Source organism: Penicillium bovifimosum, assembly GCF_028826915.1.
Source record: "Penicillium bovifimosum strain IBT 22155 chromosome Unknown utg000008l_segment0_segment0, whole genome shotgun sequence".
In the NCBI taxonomy this organism is placed as follows: domain Eukaryota; kingdom Fungi; phylum Ascomycota; class Eurotiomycetes; order Eurotiales; family Aspergillaceae; genus Penicillium; species Penicillium bovifimosum.
This window is the reverse complement of record NW_026622717.1, coordinates 424,522-443,146: the sequence shown is the minus strand read 5'-3', so window position 1 is coordinate 443,146 and position 18,625 is coordinate 424,522. Positions and strand designations below refer to the sequence as shown.

The 18,625-nt window shown below is 50.0% G+C and overlaps 8 protein-coding genes across 8 annotated transcripts; 4 read left to right on the top strand and 4 right to left on the bottom strand.

Moving 5' to 3' along the window:
* Positions 1–109: 109 nt before the first annotated feature.
* Positions 110–2,131, top strand: N7515_009838 (putative serine/threonine protein kinase (Nrc-2); the record flags this gene model as incomplete). The annotated part of the gene is made up of 3 exons (XM_056670581.1): positions 110–965; positions 1,025–1,198; positions 1,272–2,131. The coding sequence occupies 3 exons, from the start codon at positions 110–112 to the stop codon at positions 2,129–2,131; spliced, it is 1,890 nt and encodes a 629-aa protein (XP_056516954.1).
* An 837-nt stretch (positions 2,132–2,968) lies between these two features.
* On the bottom strand, positions 2,969–4,698 carry N7515_009837 (uncharacterized protein; the record flags this gene model as incomplete). The annotated part of the gene is made up of 2 exons (XM_056670580.1): positions 2,969–4,424; positions 4,505–4,698. 2 exons carry the CDS (start codon positions 4,696–4,698, stop codon positions 2,969–2,971), a joined length of 1,650 nt encoding a protein of 549 aa, XP_056516953.1.
* Positions 4,699–7,546: 2,848 nt separating this feature from the next.
* On the top strand, positions 7,547–8,142 carry N7515_009836 (DASH complex subunit DAD3 family protein; the record flags this gene model as incomplete). The annotated part of the gene is made up of 2 exons (XM_056670579.1): positions 7,547–7,783; positions 7,909–8,142. 2 exons carry the CDS (start codon positions 7,547–7,549, stop codon positions 8,140–8,142), a joined length of 471 nt encoding a protein of 156 aa, XP_056516952.1.
* A 316-nt stretch (positions 8,143–8,458) lies between these two features.
* Positions 8,459–9,723, bottom strand: N7515_009835 (mitochondrial 37S ribosomal protein uS5m; the record flags this gene model as incomplete). The annotated part of the gene is made up of 2 exons (XM_056670578.1): positions 8,459–8,676; positions 8,730–9,723. The coding sequence occupies 2 exons, from the start codon at positions 9,721–9,723 to the stop codon at positions 8,459–8,461; spliced, it is 1,212 nt and encodes a 403-aa protein (XP_056516951.1).
* A 380-nt stretch (positions 9,724–10,103) lies between these two features.
* On the top strand, positions 10,104–11,860 carry N7515_009834 (tRNA (uracil(54)-C(5))-methyltransferase; the record flags this gene model as incomplete). Its single annotated transcript, XM_056670577.1, has 2 exons — positions 10,104–11,080; positions 11,128–11,860. The coding sequence occupies 2 exons, from the start codon at positions 10,104–10,106 to the stop codon at positions 11,858–11,860; spliced, it is 1,710 nt and encodes a 569-aa protein (XP_056516950.1).
* A 1,105-nt stretch (positions 11,861–12,965) lies between these two features.
* Positions 12,966–13,517, bottom strand: N7515_009833 (uncharacterized protein; the record flags this gene model as incomplete). The annotated part of the gene is made up of 3 exons (XM_056670576.1): positions 12,966–13,178; positions 13,324–13,379; positions 13,433–13,517. 3 exons carry the CDS (start codon positions 13,515–13,517, stop codon positions 12,966–12,968), a joined length of 354 nt encoding a protein of 117 aa, XP_056516949.1.
* Positions 13,518–13,961: 444 nt separating this feature from the next.
* N7515_009832 (actin-related protein 3) lies at positions 13,962–15,481 on the bottom strand (the record flags this gene model as incomplete). The annotated part of the gene is made up of 4 exons (XM_056670575.1): positions 13,962–14,861; positions 14,930–15,285; positions 15,360–15,382; positions 15,447–15,481. The coding sequence occupies 4 exons, from the start codon at positions 15,479–15,481 to the stop codon at positions 13,962–13,964; spliced, it is 1,314 nt and encodes a 437-aa protein (XP_056516948.1).
* Positions 15,482–16,476: 995 nt separating this feature from the next.
* On the top strand, positions 16,477–18,141 carry N7515_009831 (threonine aspartase 1; the record flags this gene model as incomplete). The annotated part of the gene is made up of 5 exons (XM_056670574.1): positions 16,477–16,583; positions 16,641–16,840; positions 16,902–17,807; positions 17,875–17,984; positions 18,040–18,141. Coding segments are annotated over 5 exons (1,425 nt in total), but the record flags the coding sequence as incomplete, so codon positions are not given.
* Positions 18,142–18,625: the final 484 nt, after the last annotated feature.

Here is an 18,625-nt window from a genome sequence, read left to right as displayed (position 1 = left end):
CCCGCCTCACGCCTTGCTTCTTTGAGTCCCTTTGGATTTTCCTGTCAACAGATCCTAGGTGATTGTCAGTGACCTCGAATCGCGATCTCGATCTCGGCGATCATCCAATATGACGCAGCTCTTCGCTTCCAGTCCATCTGCAGTGACAAATAACGAGAAGCGCGGCAATTTCCCCGCTCTCTCCCTTCCCTCGCGAAAACACTCTAACGAGTCCGGCCATTTGCCTACAAGGATCAAGAACTTTTTCCGAATCAACAGTGCAAGCAGCCACTCCTCTGCGAATGCCAACAGTTCCGGTAGCAATGAACGGGAACGTGAACGGGATCGGGATATCCATGGGTCGGTCAAGAACGAGAAGTCCGCTTTTCGGCAATCTCGATTCCTGCCGGGCATTGGCCGCAATCGTTCAACAACGGTCGCCAGTGAGGGCAACCCTCTCGACGATGCGATGTCGCCTACCGCATCTGCCAACCCATATTTTGCCCACCAGGGCCAGCCTGCATTACGACACCGCAACGATGGTTCAGTACCATCCTCTCCACCCGACACCCCGGAATTGCAAGTGACCGGGGTATCAGCAGCAGAACAGGCCACTACTGCTAACAAGGAGGAGTTAGCGCGGAAATTGCGACGTGTGGCTTCTGCCCCGAATGCGCAAGGCCTGTTTACAGGTGGTCAAGGTGACCGACCTCAGACGGCAGACCTTGGAAAGGAGCCCCTGGTGCAACAATCCGGTGGATCAGTGGGTCTGGGAGGTTTGGTTGGCGAGGAGACTACCCTATCTGTGCCTTCACTCTCAGATAATGCCTCTTTCCGCCGCACATACAGTTCGAACTCCATTAAAGTCCGAAACGTGGAAGTCGGTCCCGCTAGTTTCGATAAAATCAAATTGATCGGCAAGGGTGATGTTGGCAAAGTCTACCTCGTGCGCGAGAAGAAGTCGAGTCGTCTATATGCCATGAAGGGTACGTTTTGTCATATGTCTGTCGCTGGTCTTCAAAACTATGTACTGACTTGCGGCTAGTTTTGAGCAAGAAGGAGATGATCAAACGGAACAAGATCAAACGAGCTTTGGCTGAACAAGAAATTCTGGCTACAAGCAATCATCCATTCATCGTCACGCTCTTTCACTCTTTCCAATCGGAGGATTACCTTTATCTCTGCATGGAATACTGCAGTGGCGGCGAATTCTTTAGGAGTGCGTTTCTCTTCCCTTTTGTCCTGCCTTGGACTTCGTTTCCCAGTCATCTCGCTGACTTTTATATTCCTAGCTCTACAAACTCGCCCTGGTAAGAGTATCTCTGAAGATGCAGCTCGCTTTTATGCCGCAGAGGTCACTGCTGCGCTAGAGTATCTCCATCTCATGGGCTTTATCTACCGTGACTTGAAGCCAGAGAACATCCTTCTTCACCAGTCCGGCCACATCATGCTTTCTGACTTCGATCTATCGAAGCAGTCTGGACCTGGAGGTGCGCCGACGATGATTCCTGCGCGCAGTGGTGGTAACTCCCTGACGGCTTTACCTACAATCGACACTAAGTCGTGTATCGCTGATTTCCGAACAAATTCCTTCGTTGGAACGGAAGAGTATATCGCACCCGAGGTGATCAAGGGATGCGGCCATACTAGTGCAGTCGATTGGTGGACCCTAGGTATCTTGATCTACGAGATGCTTTATGGCACGACTCCCTTCAAAGGCAAAAACCGAAACGCGACATTTGCTAGCATTCTGCGGGATGAGGTGAACTTCCCAGAACATTCGAATGCGCAGCAGACATCACATTTGTGCAAGTCTCTGATTCGCAAATTGTTGATCAAAGATGAGACGAAGCGGCTAGGTGCTCGCGCTGGTGCCTCTGATGTCAAGACTCATCCCTTCTTCCGGCAGACCCAATGGGCCCTCATTCGTCATATGAAGCCGCCTATGATTCCCCACCAGGGTCGTGTCGGTACAGATACGGTTAACTTCCGGAACGTCAAAGAGAGCGCCAGTGTGGATATTGGCGGCACCGATTCTACCAAGATGAAAGGTGTCCCCATGGACTCTGGCCTTGCGACTCCGAACGGCGAACTCAACGATCCCTTTGAGGATTTCAACAGTGTCACCCTGCACCACCAAGGGGACATGTAAAGCCTGCGTTTTCATTAGTCGTCCCTGTTCCTTCTTATCTGATACATTGAGGAAACAGCCGTATGTGCATTGGCTCCTGACGACCATGATGCATTAACGACTGTACTTAGATGCTTTTTCTATTTTTTTCCATCGCAAACCTCGCTGGGTGTACGGAGTGTTTCGGGTTTTTTTTTCTTTGGTGGATCTATTTGAGCTTTTATCTGTTCTTCCTTTCCTCCCATCACACTGCCTTCTTGCACCTTGTTGCTCTGCATATCGCATTTTCATCGTCGTGCCGGGGCTTGGATTTTGGATTACCCTCGATTCCGCCTCCAACTCAGGCACGACACAGCATCGATATGAAGCCGTCTCGTCACGGTGTCATGCATGGGTTGTGTCACGGCCTCTGAGCTGTCGGCTTTTCTCTTTTCTTTGCGTGCTTTCCTGAAAACTGTGATATACACCTGCTTTTTCATCCTATCTCGCAGCGGACGGCGTTATGGACTTGCCTTTCGGGTCACGTTTTCAGCGTGTCATTTTGTATCCATCCATTGATTACCGGATGCTTTTCTCAATTTCAATTACACCTTTCCGATTTCGATGCTGTGTCATTTGCTTCTCAACTTCAAGATAAAGTTGGCATGCAGATTGTGCTCCGGCGTGTTTTGCATATCCTTGATATTCCGTCCCAGCTTGATTGGCGTCAGGCGGCAGGTACATACATGTAGGTCGTTCCTTCCTTCATAGCGCATACCTATGCACAGCGTTGTTTACCTATGTCTATTTGGCAAGAGCCCAACGTTGGAAAGTATCAACAATATATTACCAGAGTATCTAAGATGTACAGAAGCAACCCTAATGCATATGGTAAGGATCCGCAGCACAAGCCTTGCGACATTCCTCGAGAATCCTCGCCTGTCTCGCAATATCAGCAAGCCGCCCAATAACCTCCTTATTACCATCATAGAAAGTAAAAACCGCATACGGAATCTTCACATCTTCACAAAACTCCCTAACAAACTGCTGCGTCCTGCGCAGGTTATGCCGCGGAATCCTGGGATACAAATGGTGAATCGCTTGAAACTGCAACCCACCATGGAAAAAGTCCAACCACTTCGGACAATCCACATCCATGGTAGTCCGGAGCATCTTCTGCGGGAAAGATTCCAGCGGACCCAAATCCGCAGTCGACATAGCATAGTGTGACAACGTAATCTGCACATGTAGCGGCGAAGTCACCATATGCGAAATCAAAACAAAGACAACCCTATCAAACCAGGTCGGGATACTGCACCAGACGACGCCGTATCCGAACCAAATCCAGAAGAAGATATGCCCCGCAAACTCGAACCAGCGGTGCCACCAGCCAGCGCCATGTTTCGGGCCCCGGCCGACGATGATGTGCTCCCAGCTCAGGAAGTAGAGGTTGAAGCGTCCAAAGAGGAGGATCGGGTAGTACAGGTAGTGCTGGTATTTGACGGTGATCCTGGCGAAAGCATCGTACTCCATGATGCGATCGTAGTAGGTGCTTCGCAGGGAGGAGAAGAACCGATGCGACAGCGCGAAGAAGGGCATAAGCTCGATGTCTGGGTCATGCTCGGGCGCGTTGGTGACGATATGGTGGACGTTGTGGCTGCGTTTCCACCAACCGAGACTTAAGCCGCCGAGATAATCGGCGATGATCATGCCGATGGTTGTGTCGATTTGGTAATTGTGGGTGATGCCCATGTGGCCGGCGTCGTGGGCGGAGAAGACGAGTTGGTGCCAGAAGCAGCCGAGGAAGAACGCTGAGAGGCAGAAGTGGGAGCGCTTGAGGAAGAAGACGAAGAGTGAGAAGAAGATTGTGTACCGACATATCTCGATTGCGTAGGCTGTGTAATTGCAATTGTAGAGACCGGCTGCTTCGATGCGCTTCTGTAGTTCGCGGTATTTCTTTGTGATGTATTCTTGGTCCTCGGCGTCGAGGGATGGGTATTTGGAGGCATCCAGGTGAATCTCCTCTTGCGTGCGTGCGTCTACCACGTATCCTCTTGGCTTTTCTTCTGTCGCGGGAGGAACGACGCTGACTGCTGACGAGATGGTTGAAACTGATAGCCGGCGTCTTAGGCCGAGGGTATCGTCTGCGGGTTCGAAGATGGGAGACGGCGGTGCAGAGATTTCTGAGCTTGATAGTTCTGTGATGTATGGATCTTCTTCGACCTCGTCTTTATTGTATGGGCGAAATACGCCGCCTTGGATAGGAGGAGAGGAAATTGGTCCATCGGCCCTCGATTCGGCCAATTCTAAACTTGCGCATTTGCTGACGGGCTTCCTGGGAATGCAGTCTTTAGGGTGTTAGTTTCATGTGTAGAGCTGGGGCTGAAAATAATGAGCAGGAATTGGGGGACTCACGCATTTACTTCGTCTGTCGCATCCTTTCCTATCATGTGCTTGATGGCCATATCACCTCCGGGGTGATATTTGATCCAAGCGTCTAATTTGAGGACTTCGCCGTCGACGATGGTAATGAGCCTGCCATCGGCAAGCATGCCTTCGATTTCACGTCTTGAAAAGACATTGTCCCTCGCGGCTGGGGTGAGCATCATCCTTAGTCGACCTAAAAGATCGATGAGATGTAGATGATGGCTTCAGGGTATGGATTATAGTGCAAGATAAAACGAAGATAATGGCACCAAGAGGCTTATAAGGGAAAATCACAACCCGCTTTACTCTAGCAAATGGCAGCAAGACCAATGAGTCCATAAATAACATCCAGCGCTAGCACCATAGCGCAAGACATTTGCTTTCGACCCAGAAGATACAAAAGGGGGCAGTGTAAAGTGGTCTGTCCAACCGAGAAGTGGACACAAGAACACTCCATGGGGAAGAAGTAAAGGTGGATAGTATAACAGTGGGTAAAGTAGTGCGACTGTGGATTCGAGTAAACTGCCATACAGCAATGGTCTTGTTAGGTGCATATGGTACATGGTACATGGTAAGTTGAGCTAAAAACAAGCTTAAACCTTGGTTGCCCCTGTCGGAAATTGAAAAACTCAGATCATTAATGAGCCCCCTGTCCAAGACAATTCAGTCTCCACTACAAGGGAACCCGTGAAGCGTTGTCTTTCTACTTCTTATTCAGGGCATTTGATATTGCGCTATCAGCACCGGATCATAGAATCCATTGACAACTTCGTCCCTCAAAATAGATAAATTCCAATCATACCAACCCCTTGAAACTCTCAAAACCCCATTGTTTTAGGAAGTGGCGATTTAGTACTCGCAGATGGAGTAGAAGGCGTTGTCTGGCTAACCAACCTTGGCCCATAATGGGAAGCCACTAAACCGGTTATGGAAATAAACCGACACGTGTCCACCCCAACCCTAGGAAATCCAACGCCTCTTCAACTTCATTATCCTCTATGGATCAGGGACATATCCCATCTGGGTGAAAAATAAAAAGGGGACCTTCTTTCTCCATTCTTTCTACCCCTCATGGTCGCTCAAGCCCCGCATCTTGAAGACTGGCTAACATCGCCAGCCTATGGATTGGTACCCGTTTATCCAATGCCAGAGCAAAACTCGCCACTCGATATCTGCGACGTTTCCTCTTTCTCGGATATGCGGTCATGGTCCACATTTATATACGACAACGGTGAAGATATTCAGTCGGAACGATAGTGATATCAAAGGAACGCAGAGCCAAGACTCTTTTTCTACATTTTTCCACACTAGACTCAATCCGATGTTGGGGACGGCAAGTTCCCAACGATCTGATCATTTGACGAGAGTTGCTAAATCGGGTACTCGAGACGACGGTGTCCCCGTGTATAGCACACCCTTGTTGTGGTTAGGCTGCCGCCGCAAATGAATTCGTGGCGCAGATATCTGGTATGAGCTCGAGGCTGCCACAATAGCCCTCCGTCGGAGCGGAGCAAAAGAGATTATAGAAAGGTGTCGCCTCCTGGGTAGCATCGCGGAACTCTTGGCATCATTTATTTCAGGGGACTTCGTTTCCTAGAAACGTTAATGGACCTGGAACTCCACTACGACGACTACATGTATCCACTTCTCAATCGGGATTCGTATGTCATGGGCCAGAGAAAATACTGTAGGTTTCAGGCGACTTCTTTGAATATAACAAAGTTTCTCTTTTATTTCAGCACCAATTATGACGTTTTCGAGGAGTCTGTGGCTTTCCCGGCGAAGTAAATAACAAGCTTCAACCAAAGAGGTTCCGCAGCTACTAGGAAATAAGCTGGAGAGAGTCGCAGCCCCGGTATATACAACATAGTCGAATGCCAGATTAATCCACTGGGTAAGGGGTTCACTCTATCTCCATATGCAGGCAGGACTCTTGCACTCTCAAGTCCGGTACATGGAGACACCGAGCGGTATTTGAGGCCGGAGCGGTTACTAGCTCATTCTTTGAACCCCTCCCATCCAGGCACATCTGCCGGTGTCGACTGTCCTAGTAGAAGATCAAACCCCTTCCTGTCGTGACTCCGATTGTCATCGACAGTGGATCAAACTGGCACCAAAGCGGCTCAGATGTGGATGCCTACGATAGACCATTAGGTAGACACGTTCTTCTCATTCGTGTCGACACGCGTTCCATAGAGATTCGAATGCTTCTACCTAGGTAGTGTAGTTACCATGTGCCTAGGTTAATATGTCGATTCCGAATATTTTAGTCCGTGTCCACTATTATGCTGCGCTAAGAAGGTGTTACGATATATTGAGTTTTGTCTCTGTAGGTTCAGTACGATTGAGACAGACAACGAGTTATGTCACAAAGATGCCAGAGATCTAGCACGATATCTTCAATCGAAGTTACCTATTCCCATCACTAGGTTGTCGACGAATCTACCTACCTACACAGCATGCATGCGCTTTTGCTGTCTGGGTGACCCCTCTCCCTCAGGAACCTGGTAGGACATCCATCCAACATATCCATGCCCGATATAGTGGTAGGTTGGGGGCTCTCCTACCTAGGTGGTAGCATCTTCCACATGCTGTACAAAGATCACCCGCTAGACAGGGCTCACTTTTCAGAGATGTAATGTAAAACTCGGCATAGGCTTTGAAATATGGCGGTCGCATACTCGTATGCGATGATCTACTTCGTAGTGTGAAACAACTAGCGGTAGCTTGAGATCATATAACTCCACAAGAAGTATACGAACTTGAGTTGAATAGTGTCTTTGAGATTAACTATCAACATGTAGTTATTCCAAAAGATTTAAGGAAGAAGACCGCGTAGTTGGTGTAGTATCCCTATGTTGACGTCCTGTGTAGGTCCTGACATCAGAAGCTTTGTTTGCCCGGAACGCGACCCAGCGGAACCCCAGAAAATAAAAAATCAACACGAAATCACAAGATATCAACCACATCCCACTCAAGCGGGACCACATACAATTGACACGCGAAACCCTCAAACAAAACATCCTCATCATGTCCGCATTCACACCCTCAGACCCAGATCACGACTATTCCTACGCCGAGGTCGACCCCGCGGAAACCACCACCCCTCCGATCCCCCAAGGTCAATCAATGGACACCTCCACAGACGCCACGCACACGCGGGGCCACTCGAACAACCCGCTTCTGGGGTCCGATAATCCCCTCGTCTCAGATCTGGAGCAGGAGGTACTGGAAGAATATGCGCGATTGCTGCGGAATGTGAACCAGGTATGTGCGGAGATGATTCCCAGCTTCTCTTGGAGAGACAATGGTCTATCTTCTTGGGAATTGCCCGACGAACCTTGTCTTACAGAGCTATTAATCTGACTTACTGACCAATGCACCTGCCACAGCTGTCCGACAAACTCGCCGACCTCGCTGGTGATCCCGCCTCCATGCCGCTCGATGGCCTCCGTCTCCTTGAACGAAAGACTGCGACCGTGTGCACCTTGCTCAAGGCTAGTGTGTATAGCATTGTCTTGCAGCAGCAGATCTGGAATGAGAATGAAGAGCAGCAGCAGCAACAGCAGGACCAGGGCGACTACCTGCAGGGGTATGAGGGTGAGGGGGATATCACGTTTCAATGAGGAACGGGATTGAATGTTGTCTTATGAGTTTTATGGTTTTTGCTACTGGCTACGCGCGTAATATACCCGGGGTGTTGTTGTTCATTTCCAAGTCCGCGTTTGTGAAAGATGCGGATTAGATCGTGTTTATGCAAAAGAAACGTTGATATGTGATTTTCCAGATATGCGATGGATAGTCCAGGATACTGGAGAATTGATGACCCTTCATGTTTAACAACCGACTTATACAAATACATGCAAAAGACACAAAAGAAGAGGAAAAGGAGAAGCATTATATACACGCTGGGGACGAAACAGCAAGTCAGGCTCTGTAGACCTAGACCTTGCCTGCGTAGTACACCTTGCGCACATCGACAAGTTTTCTGCCGAGTGCGTGAGCAACTTGCTCGGGGTTACGCTGGCTCATGAGGGCCTGGTAGGCGGCCTTGACGGTGTTCATCTGGTTCCTTGAGCGACCGACACGGGCCGAAAGATCGTGAATGCCGCCAGCACGGCACATCTCGTAAATGAGGTATTGGACACGGAGTCCGAAGCCTGTTGTTATTAGCGGCAGTTTAAAAAAGTTGGCGGAGATAAAATAGACATACCTGGCGGACGGTGCATCAGTTGCAACTCTGTGGCTCCCACCTTGCCCTTGACATCGCCGTAAATGGTTCGCTTCTCGTAGCGAGGAATAGGCTGCATGTTTCGGATAGCACGGTATTGCGACTGGATCTTTGCATCGGAGGCTTCATCGGACTTGGCCTCACCAATACCCAGCAAACCATCACCATTACCGGCGATGGATAGACGGTACGCACGGCGAATCTTTCCTAGCCGAGTTTGGTTGGTGACACTGTGTGAGACCAGAGTCTTAGTCCGGAGGTCCTTGACCTGTTTTTCCGTGTAGCCCGTAGCCAGCAGTAGACTCTTGAGCGCATCAGTCATTTCCTCCGCTTCTGCAGATCGCTCCTTCTCGCCCTTCTCGGCGGCTGTCTTCCTCTCCTCCACACGGGGCTCATCTATGGTCTCTCCGGGTCCGAAGAGGTCCGGCACAAGTGCGCTGTGCGGGTCCAACTCGTTCTCCTCTTTGCCGTGGGTGACGCGCAGGTTATCGGCGAACCGGACGAAGTCCGCACCTGTCGCATTATCGGGCATATCGGCGATGAAGCGGCCGAAGTCGTTAATGAAATCGGCCTCGGTCTTCAGCGTAAAATTGTAGTCCGAGTTCGACTCCGGGGCGCGCTGGTGTCGATCGATGCCGGGCTCGATGACTGAGAAGTCGTCGAGGTATTTGAATGCCATAGGATCGGAGCGCTCGTTCATCTGCTCCGCCAGGTCTTTGGGGTCGATAGCAGCTTCGCCGGCCTCAATGGCCGCCATCTGTGCCGCCGAGTACTCCTTGGCAAGTTCGGCTTTCTGCTCTTCCGTGTAAGGCTTATAATCCGGTGTCTGAGGAGCCTTCACATTGGGGAACTTGGGTTTCCGATTCGAGAGAGGCGCGGGAGTAGGGTGGAACTGGCGTCGAGGGACTCGCGTGCTTGGGGTGGCAGCACGGGTGAAGCTGCAAAGAAGGCATCGTGCCGGCCGTGTCACGTTCATGGTAAAGGTGCAATAAGCTCACCAGCCAACGGTAGGCCGGTTGAGAGCTTTTGAATACGGGAAATGGCAAAAAGCGGAGATAATTGGAGGGAGCAAAGACAAAAGGCTCGTCGGAGATGAAGCATCGGGACGAATTTCTCTCCTGCGGGCGGTGAGGCACCACCCAATCAGCGACGCGAAAGATGCTTTTCTAATAAATTTCCAGCGAATTTAGTCCCAGAATTTATTTCTGTCGCTTGCCTCGACTGATGTTTGCGATACGATCCTCTGTCTGTAGATTGACTCATTCACTGTCTTCTCAGACCCAAACCGCCCTGAAAGTGCGGTTATCCTCCAACTTATCCGATCACCGCCGTCTCCTCGACGCGCTAGGACTCGACATGGACGAAGACCTTCCCAAGCAAGAATCCGCCGGCAGACAGCAGAAGCCCCAGTCCCCCAAGGCCACTCGGCGCAGTTTCAGCCCAGAGCAGAAGCCTGGGTCTCCCAGGGCTGATCGACGCAATTTCAGCCCAGACCAGAAGCCCAAGTTCCCCAAGAAGGCCAGTGGCAGTGGGCTTGCTGCGGCCAAGGCCAATGAGAAGCAAAAGAAGCAAAAGCTCATCGACAAGAGAAATAAACAGAATGGGTTTGACGAGGTCCTGGTCTGTGACATCGACAGACTTTTGAAATCGAATGATTTCCAGGCGGAGGTGAACGTCGACAGCGGGCATCTGGACCTCCCAGAGAAATTCACTGAGCTTGATGTCAAGATCTCCGAGATCTCCTCGACAGGCGACGGTCTAGCGCTTGCTGAGAATGGGAAACATGTATACGTCGTTCCTTTCACGGTTCCTGGGGACGTTGCGCGCGTCAAAATCATCAAACATTTTCAGCCTTTGTCATACAGCTTGACCGATTTTATTAAAGTGATCGAACCCGGTCCCCAGAGAAACGATGCAGGAATCGGATGCAAATACTTTGGACAATGTTCTGGATGTCAGCTTCAGATGATGTCCTATGAGGACCAGCTTGCTCACAAGCGCCGTGTTGTGGAGAAAGCCTTTGCTAATTTCTCTGGATTGATACCGGAGCTTGTCCCTAATGTTGACCCAACCTTTGCTTCGCCAAAGCAATACGGATATCGCACGAAACTTACTCCGCATTTCGAGATCAACCTCAAAGGTCCCAATGGGATACCCAGAGCACCCCAGGTTCCCGCAATTGGATATACCTACAAGAACCAACGCAAGGAGATAGACATCGAGGATTGTCCACTAGGAACAGACATTGTCCGCCGCGGCCTCAAAAGTGAGAGGAAGCGAGTCGCAGGGAACCTCGCGTCCTACAAGCGAGGTGCCACTCTCCTCATGCGGGAGTCTACAACACGAATTCCCAAAGACACCTCCCCCACCTCCCCCGAAGGAAGTCCATTGGCGAAATGGCTCGCGCTCGCGAAACGGGCGATGTCATCCGCATCGAGCATGAAACCTACACCGAGGAAAAGCGTTGCGTCACAGATAACAATGCCACTTCCTACGAGTACGTCGACGACTACCTCTTCACGAACAAAGCAGGCGCCTTCTTCCAAAATAACAACTCGATCCTCTCCGGCTTCACAGAGTACATCCGCTCCAAAGCCATCCCTGCGAATAACGACAAAGACACAAAGCCAATCAAGTATCTCTTGGACGCTTACTCCGGTTCCGGTCTGTTCACAATCACACTCTCCCCCTTGTTCAAGTCCAGTCTTGGTGTCGATATCGGAACCGACTCCATCGTATCCGCCCGTCAAAACGTCGTCGAAAACAAGATCAAGAATACAGGCTTCGCGGCTGCCGATGCCACGACTCTCTTCAAGGACGTTCCTTACCCGCCAGACCAGACTTTGCTAGTCATCGACCCGCCTCGCAAGGGATGCTCTGATGACTTCCTGCGTCAATTGCTTGATTACAAACCCCGTCGTGTGGTGTATGTCAGCTGTAACGTGCATACGCAGGCTCGTGACGTTGCTGTCATGGTTCAGGGCAATGAGAAGAATGACGTCCGCTACGAGATTGAGAGTATTCGTGGGTTCGATTTCTTCCCTCAGACCGGTCATGTTGAGGGTGTTGCTATTCTTAACCGTACCTCTTTCCCTAAGGAGGAGAAGGCTTGAGTGGTGTTGGTCTTTGTATAGTAATAACTTGCTTGTGGTTTGTCTTCAAGTTTCTGAAATATGCATTGTCCGCGGAGTTTGGGTGGTGAACAAAAAAGAAGTCAATATTCATCTTCTAATGTATCTGCTCAATGACTAGGGCTGGCAGTTTATCGTACTACTGTGTAGACCCCTGTAAAGTAACTAACGTAATTCACAAGCGAGTCGTCAGCCCAAGCAAGTAGTCGTCAACCCCAAAACACATCCATGGATAGTAAATGCGATATATCCTACAATTATACCTAGTATCTCAACAACCACGAGTTCATTTCATGTCTTTATTTCACGATAGCCATTGATAAGGGCAACTAGCATCCTCTATCAATTTCAGAGAAATTAAAAGGCTCCATTATGGTGATACTAAAGATTACCGAAAAATACGGTGCCGAAAAGAGATATCGATATAACACAAGCATAAAGTCTTGAATTTTCCTCAAACTCCCTGTAGATGCTGATTACGACCTAAAGGATGATATACTATAGCAATAAGTCCGTAGAGGCCACCGTTGTTGAGATACTGTGTTGTACCTATTGACCTCTTTTACTATGTGATTTGGAGATGACGACTCGCTTGTGAATTACGGTTAGGGATGGCAAATGTAATTTACATTTTACATTTACAGTGGTGTCTGATAAGTATTTAACCTCCGGTACTTATGTCCCCACTTTTACTTTTGACCGCTATCTAGACCGCTTACTTTATCAGCTAATCGGAATTCGCGCGTCACCGCCTATTGGATGAATTCGAATCCCCGAGGTTTCTGCTTGGCAGTATTAAAGTGGGTCCTAGGCCCACAATGTACCGGAGGTTAAATACTTATCAGACACCACTGTACACGATTTTTTTTGGCTATTTACCGTGTAATAAAAGGTTTCTTACATGGGCCGTTTACGCGCTAGTAATTTTGTGTGGTAACCGGATGTTCGAGGGAACAGCCCCCTGTATTTTTGGTTGACAAAGGAAATTTGCCGAGAATTTGCCAGGTGGCCGAGATAATCGTACCAAGCGTCCAACACACCTTCCATCACCGATTACTGCCGATTGCCGAAAGATGAAAAAATGAAGCTATTCCAGGTCGCGCGTAGCGTCAAAAGGTCGTTTGGTCCCAGCAACAGCCCACTGGCCATCCGGCTGGTCATCGAACTGGTCATCGAACTGGTCACCGAACTGGTCATCCAGCGCCAGGCTAGCCAGCTGGCCAGTAGTACGCTCCATCATATAGCTTTGCTCCAGGTGCTCGATCTCAAATCTGCGACGCTCGCACCGCTTGCCCTCCGCCTATACAACTCAGTTGCCTCCGAACGATCGTTCTCTACTATGAATTTTGTCCACCGCAAAACACGCAATCGGTTCTCCTCGGAGAAGGTCAACAAGCTGGTGTATATTCAGATGAATGACGCTGTGCTGGAGGATATAAAGGCACAAGGGTCAGGGCAAGAGTAAGGGCAGGAGGATACTGAAGATCTTGATACAGATATCCTTGATATGTTTGAGATTGAGCACCTGGAGCAAAGCTATGTGATGGAGCGTACTACTGGCCAGCTGGATGGCCAGTTGGTGGTTGTTATTGGGACCAAACGGCCTTTTGATGCTACGCGCGACCTGGAATAGCTTCATTTTTTCCTATTTCGGCAGTATCTCGGCCACCTGGCCAATTCTCGGCCGATGTTTTTTGTCAACAAAAGAATACAGGGGCTGTTTCCTCGAACATCCGGTTACCATACAATCTACTAGCGCAAAAATGGCTCCATCTTTTTGTACACTGTAATTAAATAGCAAAAGAATCGTGTAAATGTAAAATGTAAAAAATCACATCTTGAGGTGCCATCCCTAGCTCAATCTAACAGGTTCTCAGTTTGATCTACAACCTATGGCCCTGAACCTAAGTATTGAAAGTAATGAAAGTGAAAAAATGTTGATGAACAGCAAGATGTTCTTGCTATGGAAGAAAATAGGGCACCACCGGACGAAAGAAAGAAATACAACCGACTATGAACAAAAGGCTGAGCTACATTGATTGATAATTGACGAGTATCTAATGACAATATCCACTCTTTCCCTCTACGAGCTTCCCGGGCCACCAAGCAGTGCGAAGCGCCGCACGATGCTGGGACCAATCTCATCGTACTCCGCCTTAGTGTGGCAGTAGCTCCTGAACTCAGGCGTCTGGCCCAGCAGACTACCTCCGAACCAGGGACCGTGGCGTTGACGCTTGTGGGTAACAACAGCGACATCAAGACCACCACTGCGAGCGCCACCGCTGCGAGCCTCAGAGGCACGGATTCGTGCATCCACCAAGTGACGAATGTCACGCTGTAGACGACGACCAAAGTCCTTGTACAGCGTGGAACCACCAGAGAGCACAATGTTCTTATAGAGACCTCTGCGGACGTCAATGGGGGAGGATTGAATGACCCCGTCGACGACGTTGGGAAGCGGGGTGAGGAAGTCGGACGAGTAGATTTCGGGGTTGAAGAAGATCTCCGGGGCGAGGAAACGTTCGTATCCAATGTCGATGTTTATACTCCGTCCGTTCGGTGCAGTGACGGTGTGCTTCAAGAAGCGGTCTGGCTCCCGGTCGTAACGTGCGAACTCCTTGACAATATCCGGGCTGACGTAACAGTACTCCTCCTTCACTTTCTCTGCTGTCTTCAAGCTGCTATCGGGCTCTCCGCGGTCACGTAGCAAGCTCTGCACGAAGTATGTGATGTCGCGTCCGGCAATCGGGATGCTCTTGATGGATGATCCGATGACGTAGCCCTCGGCGACGGGAATAACGTGGGTAACACCGTCACCCGAATCAATGACAGTTCCAGTGAGAGATCGGTCTGTCACCTTTGAGGAGGTCCATGAGGCGGCCAGGGCGAGCACTGCTTGCACGGCGATGTAAAGACCAGCGCAATTGAATGACTCGAACATAATCTCAGCTGTGTTCTCACGGTTCTCGGGAGGGTTCAGGGGCTGTAATCCATGGTGGTTAGATATCTCATTCACGTCCAGTTTTCCGACAGTATGCGCGTTTGTCTTACAGGCTCGGTGAGTAGGAAGTAGTGGTCTTCGGGTTCCACGCGCAGATATTTGAAGATCGAGTTCGACCAGAAACGTTCCATATGATCCCAATTCTCAATCTGTCCATGGCGAATCGGGTAGTTGACGCCATAGCCTGGACCACTGCCCGCAGCCAGGGCTTCATCGCCGATAAAGAAATCCAGGTCCTCTGTGCCACGCTTAGCAGCCAGGTTGGAGCTACCCCCACCAGCACCTAGGAACGAGGGCTTGTTTGCGACTGGGGGCCGGCCCCCGGAGCTTCCAGCACTTCCAGCACCAGCTTTGGTTGCAATTGCAGTTGGGAATACGAATGAGGGGGAGTCGTTACCGGCGAAACCTGGAATATTGGAGGTAGCATGTCAGCCTAATCTGTGATCGCGATTTCCCGAGCTAGCTAGAGAGAGAACATACCAAGCTTGGAATAACCAGTTCCGCTGGTAGGAGATATCGAATCAGCATCTAACCACTTGATCAAGATCCTTGTAGCTGTAAACTTACTTGTCCATGACAACGGCAGGTGTTTGGGACGCCATGGCGGGTGGACTGGGTTTGGGTACAATCAATGGAAATGCGGCAAGGAGCCCGAGGAAGCTGATGTATGGTATGGAACCAGTTAGACACAAGGGAATCGGCAGAATCTCTCAATGGTAGCCGGAATCGCCTTGACTTCGCGAGACCAAGAGGACAGGCAGACAAGGCGGGGGGTGGAGATGCAGTGCCCGGAGGTCCGATTACTAAGGACAAGCCACACTGCCGGGAGGCTCAGTGGTTGGACGTCAACCTCAGCTAGCATCCAGACGAATACTGATCTTCTCAAGGGAATATTCTCATGATTTCCAAATAGAAAGAGGAAGCAGCGATCACTGGATCAGCCACGTGCCCTACTCATATCTGCTTCGCCACCGCTAATCACCTGCGAAGCTTCCATGAACACCATGGCAGGAACGATCAAGGCTGAAGCTGCTCCTATAAAATTTGCCTCGTTCTCTCTTCCATGACTTTGTTTACCTACATCCTCAATCCCTAACGCACACATTCATTTATCCTTCAAACTTGTATCCTTTTTCATGGGTTGCATGCATGCAGTCCTGACCTCTATCCTTAGTATTATTCCCCCAGCCCGATCCGCATCGTGCCGCCGTGCACTCAGCTCACTCGCTTCGTTCCCAGTCCCGAAATCTGCCATAGCATTAGAGCATTGGTTCCCAGTGGTCATCTAGCCTGAAGCTTTGGCAAATCGCTCCTTCATTGAGGGACACAACTCGAGGGTTACCCAGAGGAAACCAGTCACATTCACAGTTGCTGCCTCGCGTTTTATTCCCCAAGCCCAACTTGCCTCTGATATTGCAGCGAATTGAACATACTGGGTGGATCTCAGTTGAGTAATCACGTTACGTCCGTGGGGTTCTTACACGACGCGTTGATATCCTCACTCTGGTCTGCTGTTGCAGCCATTGCACGGATTGTTCTTTCGAAAACTTGCAAAGTACCCCAGACATTTGAAATCCGTTCCATTACGGGTCTCAGCATGTCTCAGACTTGCGTAACTGATGGTGTCTGTGCGATCTTCATTCATGCAGGTGCAGGCTTTCACAGCCGCGAGAACCAGAGCAAGCACCTCAAGGCATGTGAATCGTAAGTTGTCATCTCGCACCCCTTAGATGGTTGTTAAAGCTGACATTTGCGAAACAGAGCTGCGACCACCGGAATGGCATTCTTGAAGAGGGGTGCTACCGCCGTTGAAGCCGTCGAAGCAGCCTTGATGGTGCTCGAAGACAATCCGATCACGAACGCAGGGTTCGGAAGTAACTTGAATGCAAATGGGGTTGTTGAGTGTGATGCCTCAATTGTCGATCATCATGGCCTGAGTGGAGCTGTCGGAGCTGTTCCCAGTAAGTTTGTTCGCCAATATGGGCCTTTCCTCGGCTATGTCTGACTTGCGAGCCTTTTTAGACATCAAGAACCCAATCATGCTTGCTCGCAAGGTCTATGACCAGTCCAACATACATTTGGGTCACTCTAGGGTGCCACCGAACTTCCTGGTCGGAGAAGGGGCTAAAGATTTTGCATGGGAGCACGGTATAGTCATCGTGCCCGACGAGAGCATGATCACCCCTATCGCAAAACTGAGATACACATCCTGGGCCGAAGAGCTGCAAGATCTCGAAAATGAAGTTCGTGGTGAAGCGATTGATCCTTGGGTTCGACGCCCCATGACTCCCGTCGACGCTCGCCTTGCTCGCCTCGAGCAGGTTTCTGAAGCCAGGAGTCCATCTGTTCAATCCTCGGAATCTTCTAGTGACAATGGAGCGGGTGACGAAATCAGACGTCAGGTCGGTCGCCTCAATCTAAGAAGCATCAAGGAGCAGCATCGGAGATCGCCGCTGAATAATCCGACTCAGAGTAATACCAACCTCGAAGGGCCTTATCCACCTGTGCAGCCCCTCTCGGCTTCAACCTTATCCCATAGTGGCAACCCCGAGGATGCCGATTGCATACAAGATGGAGATCGGATGGACATGGTCACAGACACCATTGGCGCCATTGCCATTGACAGATTTGGAAATATTGCGGCAGGGTCTTCTTCTGGGGGAATCGGCATGAAACACCGTGGCCGGGTTGGCCCTGCAGCACTGATTGGCATTGGCACCCATGTCATTGCGCAAGACCCAGCTGATCCCGATGGGACCACCTGTGCGGCTGTTACGTCTGGGACAGGCGAGCTCATTGCTGGGACGCTCGCGGCAAGCACCTGCGCAACGCGGATGTACCACAGTCAGAAGAAGGGCGATGATGGTGTTCTTTGCGAGGTCATGGAAGAAGAGGCCCTCAGAGAGTGGATGAAAGGGGAGTTCACTGGTGAGTGCTGTTCTGAAATCTCTCGTGCCTTTGTAGGAACTGACAATTGTTTGCTTTTGCGTCTCAGGACATAGCGTTGTGGAAAACAGCATCCTCTTTGGCGCCATCGGAATAATGGTCGTGAAAAAGACCAATTCTGCAATCGAGTTCTATTTCGCGCACAACACCGATTCTTTCGTGAGTATCCCATGATTTTCACCGTGCAAGATATGTCGCTAAACAAAGCCCTCAGGCTATTGCTACTATGTCTAGCAAAACGGCAAAACCGTCTTCTTTGATGTCTAGAAGCTCACGAGGTGTTGTGGCCCAAGGTGGTTGCCGAGTCAGGCTTGGATGTAAGTTGTATGGTCAAGTTAAAGAAAATCAAAAATACTGATGATTTGACTAGAATTTTGCAATGCACCTTGGACTAGAACTATCACTCAGCCGCAGCGGCCACTTCGCTTTGCTAACTTTTCGTCCTTTTCGTCCCTTGGATACTGATCAAACGACCAGATAGTTCTTGCCCATTACCACCCACTTTCCACCCCTACTTGTTCCCCTCAATCCGTTTCCTGTCGCTGCTTCCTTGGCGTAAGGGGAGCGATTGTTCCAGTGCTCTATGCTTTCCAGATAGTCTTCTCCCGCGAGACCGGGCACCAACATTGTTATCGGAGCATCTGTCAAAGCGGCTCCGGCATTGTTTACCTATGCGTGTAGCTAATGAGTCACCAAGATTTGAGATGCTGTCTAAAATTCTTCGGCATAGCCACATGTAGCATCGTCCGTAGCATTAAATCAGTATATTTTTCCATGTGTATGCCAGTGTGCTCTACAAA